We start from the raw sequence: 9,120 nt of genomic DNA, 5'->3' as shown, positions 1-9,120 counted from the left end.
AAACAAATATTTGTCATAGTTTGCAACACATGGTAACAAGTCACATAATAAACTACTAGGAAACTGGTAAATACTTAAACCATTTCAGTAGAAACCATTTTAAAAACAAAATAGCCTTAAAAACATAAACTATTTTCTGGAGGTTTAATTAATATTCTCATTAAGAAACGCTTCACTCACCATTTTTCTGATCAGCTGCAAACCTTTGAATCCGCACCTGTCAATCATTCAATTTATAGGCAAGTACGAAAACAAATATTACTACAGGACGATAAAGTCTTTTTGTCAAGAATCTGACACTAAAATGGCTTTTGTTACCGTCCAGACCAAATAACAGAAAATATTTTTTCAACTTCGACCAAACAAGAAGCCAATCGTAACGCGGCATGACCTCTGAGGCTTCCGTACCGATCGAATACGTCTAATACGTAAATAAATATCAAGAAACCAACAAAATTCTTAAAACATGCTTTACATAATTTGGTAAAATATATAATAAATAATAACTTTGTTTTATTTCACAATGCTGTTTGAATAGGAAATTCTCGTTCAGCTTTTTTTGGATAAAACGTTTTCGTACACATATCTGAATATTAGAAATATTAGAGTAGGTTATAGGCTATGGCTTAATAACAGAATTTAAAAATATATTTATGCATTTATATTTTAATATAGATCAGTCGTTTTGTGTTTTGTGTGTTTTTGTGTGTGTTTATTTATAATTTGTGACACTGGACCACAAAACCAGTCATAAGGGTCTTTTTTTTTTTAATTGAGATTTATATATAATTTCTTTATAGATCATAAATAAACAACAAAGCTTTCCATTGATGTATGGTCTGTTAGGATAGGAAAATATTTGGTTGAAATACAACTATTTGAAAATTTGGAATCTGAGGGTGCAAAAAATCTAAATATTGAGAAAATCGCCTTTAAAGGTGTTCAAATGAAGTTCATAGACATGCATTTTACTAATGAAAATAAAGTTTTGATATATTCGAGGTATAAATCTACAAAATATTTTCATGGAACATGATATTTACATAATACCCTAATGATTTTTGGCATAAAATCGATCATTTTGACCTATGACCATTGTATTTCTGGCTATTGCCGCAAAAAGGTCACATTTATATGATACACAACTCGTGTGCATCTGTGAGAGACTATGAGCCACTGGCCCTTTAAATGAAAAATAAAGGTGATTTAGGCCCTACCCTACCTTGCATTGTGGACACGCCCCTTTCTGACATCCTCCAATCAGCTGTTTCCACAAAAGGGACATCATTTCCTTTGAAATACAGTGAGCCCAGATCCAGTACATGCAATAAACACCGAGTTCTTCTTATGTAACTTCTAATTTTATTGCCTTTTTATTGCTAGTTTAATCAAATGAATTAATAACAGTAATAATAATCTATTTATATTTCTATATACAGCATAAAAAGAGGACCTTGTGTACATGAGATGAGAGAATAGGCCTATTTATTGAATTATAATGGCTTCTGTAAAGATATTAATTCACATTTGCTGTGGTTTTGCTGAATGGAGAGGTGAGGGATGTGGAGCGAATAAAAGAAGCAGCAGAAGCATCATCAGTTGTCCGCAGTGGAGGCTGCTGTGCTGTAAATTATTCATGAGCAATTTGAATACATGCAAATACATTGGCACAGAGCCAGGTACCTATGGCAACGCCCGCTGACCCCGCCCCCAGCAGCAGCAGCATCAGCAGCAGCAGTCCTGCGAGTCTGTTTGCTTTTGTTCATCTGTGTGAGAGTTTGAGTCATTATTAATAAATAATGCATAAACAATAAATAATAATATTAATAATAATTATATATTATTTAAAAAATGAATACATTAAAATTATATTATTATTATTTTTTTTTATTAATATTATTAAATACTTATTTACTTACTTTTTATTATTTAAAATTGTTGTTACGTTATTTGTTGTTATTTTATCAAATACTATATATACAATTATTTTATTATTAATATGCATTTTCAGATAAGTTGTTACGTTTCTAAAAAATATATAATAATAATTAATAAATAAATAAAACAGCACTGTATTAAGACAGAGGGGTTGATCAGGTCAAGTTCAGGGGTTTCTAGAATCAAAGCTGGATGATTCAGGTTTGGAAGGTCTGTAGCGTCACCTAGTGGAGAGCCAGAGAATAAATCCTATTCTAAAGGCTGTGGGTTTTCCAAAATCTCATATATCCATTCCATTTATTTGATCAAAAATACAGAAAAAAGATGTAATATTATGATATATTATTGCAATTCGAAAAATATAATTTATTTCTGTGATGCAAAGCTGAATTTTTATCAGCCATTAGCCTACTCCAGTCTACAGTATCACATGATCCTTCAGAAATCATTCTGATATACTGATTTATTACATTTATTATCAGTGTTGGAAACAGTTGTGCTGCTTAATATTTTTTTTGAACCTGTAATACCTTTTTCAGAATTCTTTGATAAATAAAAAGTTAAAAAGAACAGCTTTCTTATTTAAAATAGGCATTTTTTTTTTTACAATATAAGTCTTTACTATATCACTTTTTATCAGTTTAAAACATCCTTGCTGAATAAAAGTATTAATGTCTTTCAAAGAGAGAGAGAGAGAAAGAAAAAAACTTACTGACCCCAAACTTAAAAAACGGTGTTTATTGTTACAACAGTTCTCTATTTTAAATAAATGCTGATGTTTTTTATGTTTTATTTATCAAAGAATCCTGAAAAAAGTGTCACAGGTTCCAAAAAAACTGTTTCCAACACTGATAATAAATCAGCATATTAGAATGATTTCTGAAGGATCATGTGACACTGAAGACTGGAGTAATGACGCTGAAAATTCAGCTTTGCATCACAGAAATAAATTATATTTTAAAGTATATTAAAATAGAAAACCATATGTTAAATTTCATTAACATTTCGCAATATTACAGTATTTTTCTGTATTTTTAATCAAATAAATTAGCCTCGATGAGCAGAAAAGTATCCTTTAAAAAGCATTAAAAATCTTCCTGATCCCAAACTTTTATATACAAAGTTTATACAGTAATATACAGTGTATATATAACTATAACTCAAGTAATCTGATTAATAATAACGTAGATGGGTCTCAAAACATAAATTTAAACCCAGCAGTTGCATTATTTAGAATTTATAATAAATAAATAATTATATAATATATAAATTACACACACACACACACACACACACACACACACACACACATATATATATATATATATATATATATATATATATATATATATATATATATAAATGTATAATATCTGTACATTTATTCTTCATTTTTGTCTTCATTTAGTTGTTATTGACATTTTTATTTTATTTTTACCTTTTGACTTGACCTTTGTTCCTTTGTTATATAAAATAAACCTATATATATAAATATATGATGTTATGATGATGATGTAGGGGCAAGTTGTCACAGAGTTGGTATGTTTTCTCAGGGAATAAAGCATTTCATATAAACATGCTTTTGATATTTTGCAATTAAATACAGTTTCAAGTTGTGTTACTCATCGCATAGCTATTTCATGCTATTAAACATTTTTCCTGTTTTTAATCACCTATACGTTATGAAAAAATGGCTTTTTAAAACCCTATATAATATTTTTAGGATTTTATGCAAGTACTTACTTCCTAAATCAGTGTGAATGAACAGCAGAGACAAAAGACAAGAGAGCTTCATCTGCTGCTTCATGCTGCCATCTAGAGGACATTATGACTCAATAACCGAGCAAATATGAATAAATGACGGGAAATGCTTGATTATAGTGTTATTAGTTTAATATACATTCATTTGGCACAAATCTTTAAAGTTACAAACAACAGTCGTAATTCCAGATGCTTTCAAACGAGTCATTTCAGTGAGAGATTTGTTCGATTCTGTTGAAACAGCAAGATTGATTCACTGGGACGCGAATCAGTGAATCACTTTGTAACAAACTGTTACAAAATGAATCCCATCAGCGATTCTGCTAAGAAACATTAAAATACACAGGAATTCTGCATTTATGTGAACTTGAACTCCGATGAACAAGCAGATCATCTGTGACTCGAGAGTCGAATCTGTTGAGTCGACTCAAATGAATCTTAGTGTTTTATTAGGCCTCTAGGACTCAATAACTGAGCAAATATGAAAAAATGACAGAAAAAGCTTGATTCTAATGTTATTAGTTTAATATACATTCGTTTGGCACAGATCTTTAAATTTACAGTCTTAAATCCAGATGCTTTCAAAAGTCATTTCAGTTAGAGATTTGTTCGATTCTTTTGAAACACAAGAATGATTCATTGAGATGCGAATCACTGAATCACTTTGTAATGAACTCCACAATGAATCCCATCAGCGATTCTGCTCAGAAACATCAAAATACAAAGGAATTCTGCATTCATGTGAACTTGAACTCCGATGAACAAGCAGATCATCTGACTCGAGATTCGAATCTTTTGAGTCGACTCAAATGAATCTCAGTGTTTTACTAGGCCTCTAGGACTCAATAACCAAGCAAATATGAATAAATGACAGAAAATCCTTGATTATAATGTTATTAGTTTAATATACATTCGTTTGGCACAGATCTTTAAATTTACAGTCTTAAATCCAGATGCTTTCAAACGAGTCATTTCAGTGAGAGATTTGTTCGATTCTTTTGAAACACAAGAATGATTCACTGGAACGCGAATCACTGAATCACTTTGTAACGGACTCCTCAATGAATCCCATCAGCGATTCTGCTCAGAAACATCAAAATACAAAGGAATTCTTCATTCACGTGAACTTGAACTCCGATGAACAAGCAGATCATCTGTGACTCGAATCTTTTGAGTCGACTCAGCAAGAATGATTCACTGGGACCCGAATAACTGAATCACTTTGTAACGGACTCCACAATGAATCCCATCAGCGATTCAGCTCAGAAAAATCTAAATACAAAGGAATTCTTCATTCATGTGAACTTGAACTCCGATGAACAAGCAGATCAACTGACTCGAGACTCGAATCTTTTGAGTCGACTCAAATTAATCTCAGTGTTTTATTAGGCCTCTAGGACTCAATAACCGAGCAAATATGAATAAATGACAGAAAACCATTATTATAATGTTATTAGTTTAATATACATTAATTTGGCACAAATCTTTAAATTTACAAACAACAGTCTTAAGCCCAGATGCTTTCAAACGAGTCATTTCAGTTAGAGATTTGTTCGATTCTTTTGAAACACAAGAATGATTCATTGAGACGCGAATCACTGAATCACTTTGTAACGAACTCCACAATGAATCCCATCAGCGGGGAAAACTGCTCAGAAACATCAAACTACACAGGAATTCTGCATTTATGTGAACTTGAACTCCGATGAACAAGCAAATCATCTGTGACTCGAGAGTCGAATCTTTTGAGTCGACTCGAATGAATCTCAGTGTTGGTTAACATTTAAAAATGCATTAATGACATTTATAACATTTTAAAAGACATCTAGATAATAACCATTGTGCTTTGTGATTGTCAGGTTAGTAGGGATTTTATTTTGTTCAAAAAAACCTAAGATGATTATTATGAGTAAATACAATGGCCCAAGAAGTGTCTTAAAACACATTCAAAATGTCTGAATGTCACTAAATGAGATGAGAAAATACCAAAATGCATGCCATGTATTGTTAAAGGATGCATAAACCAGTTTGTTCAGTATAAAAGGCTAAAACAGATCAGATTCAGACACATTTGAAGTGAAACAACACTGGATGGACTAATATTTCAACTCAGAAATGAACAGAGTAATACTGTCACTGTGAGTAATGAAGGGTTTTAAAATCTCTCATGTCAGTAAATGAATAAACACACAAATAATTAAAGACCAAACATGTGTAAATGTTATTTGCTCAAAAACTGAACTAGTTGAACACTGTTGTAGGAGACGATGACGATGTTCATATGTTTGGTGTTTCTCTCTCCAGGCACTTGGGAGACGTATATGCATACATGTAGTGCAAAACAAAACACACACACACACACACACACACACACACACACACACACACACGTCACAGACAGAAGAACATGCATCATACGTGACCTACATCACAATACACACACACACACACACACACACACACACACACACACACACACACACACACACACACACACACACACACACACACACACACACACACACACACACACACACACACACACACACACACACAACGCCACTTTACTGTCTTGTATTAATGATAACGGATAAAAAGGGTGAATCTCTGGAAGAAAACTCATATTTCAGCTCAAAATAGATTACAGTTTTTTTTTTCTATGTTGTATATATATATATATATATATATATATATATATATATATATATATATAATATTTGGGGGGAAAGCATTTAACAATTGTAAAAAAAAAAATTAAAATAAATCCCAATGGTCCTAAATCAGGCTACATGCTCTTAATATAAAATAAAACATAAAATATTCTAGAAATACACTACTAGTCAAAAGATTTTTTAATGTATCTTCTGCTCACCAAGCCTGCATTTATTTGATTCAAAGTACAGTAAAAACTGTCAAATTCTGAAATATTTTTTCTATTTAAAATAACAGTTTTCTATTTGAATATATTTTCAAATGTAATTTTTTTGCTGTGATCAAAGCTGAATTTTTTGTATCATTACACCAGTCTTCAGTGTCATGTGATCCTTCAGAAATCATTCTAATATTCTGATTTGCTGCGCAAAAACATTTCTTCTTCTTCTTATTATTATTATTATTATGTTGAAAAAAGCTGGGTAGAATTTTTCAGGTTTCTTTGATCATCACTTTTAATAAATTCAAAGCATACTTGCTAAATAAAAGTATTAATTTATATAATTTTTTTCCCAAAAATAAAATAAAATAAAGTAAATGCTGGTCTTTGGATTCTTCTATTCAAAGAATCCTGAAAAATGGACTTATCATTTTTCAATATTGATAATAATAATAAATGTTTCTTGAACAGCAAATTAGCATATTAGAATGATTTCTGAAGGATCATGTGACACTGAAGACTGGAGCAATGATGCTGAAAATTCAGCTTTGATCACAGAAATAAATTACTTTTTAAAATATATTCACATAGAAAGCAGTTATTTTAAATACTAAAAATATTTCAAAATTTTACTGTTTTTGCTGTATTTTGAATTAAATAAATGCAGGCTTAGTGAGCTGAAGATTAAACATTTTACTCTTCAAAAACTTCTGACTGGTAGTATATAATAATAAAAAATAAAAAAAAATCCCAATTATGATTAAAAAAATTTTGCTTTGAAATTTGACCTGGACCTATTCTTGACCATTTGCATGAGATTCACCCTGATATGACCATGATATTGAAATAATCGCCCTCTGCTGTTCACAAACACACACACTCTTGTGCTTCAAACTCAATATGCATGTGTGCATCTTCATCAAATCCCCTGATTTGTGTGAAAACACAGACTAAAGTGGGAGAATGAAGAAAATAATGCATTCAGTCAGTATTGCACTTACAGGACGTTCTGTCTGTGACGGCAGGAGATGGAGGGACGTACATTCAGTGTGTCTCTGTACCAAACACACACTCGCTCTAAACACACTGCAAAAAATCAGCTTCTTAACCGGTATTTCTGTCATTTTCCAGTACAAATATTTAAACGTTCTTAAATCAAGATACATTTGCTTTGTTGTTTTTAGAAGAATTTATCAAAATGAAGTGAGTGTAGGCTTATAACAAGAACAAATCTATGGAAGCCTGTTTTCCGCCACTGAATACAAATTTAAAAAAGGTTAGTGCAACTTATCTCATATAAACTCACAATTTTGAGAAATGAATTCAGAAATTCTTGCAATTCTGTGAACATACCAGTCTTTTTTTTGTGTGTCCTCCAAACTGGATTTTAAAACTCGCAACTGCAAGGTTATATCTCAAAATTATTTGAAAAAAAAAAGCCAGAATTGCATGAGACAAACTCATAATTCTGAGAAATAAAGTTGCAATTGTGTGATATAAACTTGCAATTCCGTGAACATATCAGTCTTTTTTTCTCAAAACTTCACTTTATAACTCGTAATTGCAAGTTTATATCTCTTAATTATTTGAAAAAAGCTTGCGTGATACAAATTCTTGCAATTACGAGTTATTAGTTCAGAATTGCGAGATATAAACTCAAAACTGCAAGTTTATATAACACAATTGCGAGTTATAGAAATGCATGAATTGCATAATATAAACTTACAATTGCGAGTTATTAGTTCAGAATTGCGAGATATAAAATCATAATCCTGAGAAATAGTCAGAGTTGCGTGATATAAACTTGAAATTCTAAGTTCTAAAGTCAGAAATGCGTGATATAAACTCGCAATTCTGAGAAATAAATGCAGAATTGTGTGATATAAACATGCAATCCTGAGAAATAGAGTTGTGTGATATAAACTCTGAATTGTGAGTTATAAAGTCAGTATTGTGTGATATAAACTCTATATAATCAACAATTCTGTGAACATCAGTCTTTTTTTTTCTCCTCAGAACTGGACTTCATAACTCGCAAGTGTGCGTTAATATCTCACAGTTCTGACAAAAGAACTGTTTTCAGTGGCGGAAATGGGCTTTCATACAAATCTGTGCCAGTGGAGTACGACAAATAATTTTGTTTTTCTAAGCTCACTGGCAGATATTATTTTCTTGTTTTAAGCATAAACTCAACTCATTTTGGTTCAGTTTTCAAGTTGTCTTGAGCATCTTCATTTAAAAATGTTTAGATATTTGAAATGAAAAACAAGTTAAAAACACTAAGTAAAATCATTTTTGCAGTGCACATATGCTTTTGCATAAAAAAAGAACTTAGACTAGTCACATGACACCAGACATTTCCCATCCTTATAGGCAGCATTTGCTCAGATTAAAAAAAGAAACATTTGTTCCGTTTTTCTTGCAAGTGCGACTGTGTTCCTTTAGAGGGCGCTGCCGTCTGCTACCGCGCATTGTAGCCCATCTGCTGAAATTTGCGCAGCAGGATTTGCATGAGGTCGAAGGTCATGAAGCTGATGCCGACGGCAATG

General features: G+C 31.5%; 1 protein-coding gene across 1 annotated transcript in view; it reads right to left on the bottom strand.

Moving 5' to 3' along the window:
* Nucleotides 1-4,738: 4,738 nt before the first annotated feature.
* slc25a42 (solute carrier family 25 member 42) overlaps nt 4,739-9,120 on the bottom strand; it is a 16,419-nt gene continuing 12,037 nt past the window's right edge. The window contains exon 7 of the mRNA XM_073848453.1: nt 4,739-4,779. Within this exon, the coding sequence (XP_073704554.1) occupies nt 4,739-4,779 (41 nt within the window). The remainder of the gene's footprint in view (nt 4,780-9,120) is intronic.

The sequence above is a fragment of the Garra rufa genome, chromosome 10 (genome assembly GCF_049309525.1).
Source record: "Garra rufa chromosome 10, GarRuf1.0, whole genome shotgun sequence".
Classification (NCBI taxonomy): Eukaryota; Metazoa; Chordata; class Actinopteri; order Cypriniformes; family Cyprinidae; genus Garra; species Garra rufa.
The sequence above is the reverse complement of the archived record's forward strand: the minus strand, read 5'-3'. Positions and strand labels throughout refer to the sequence as shown.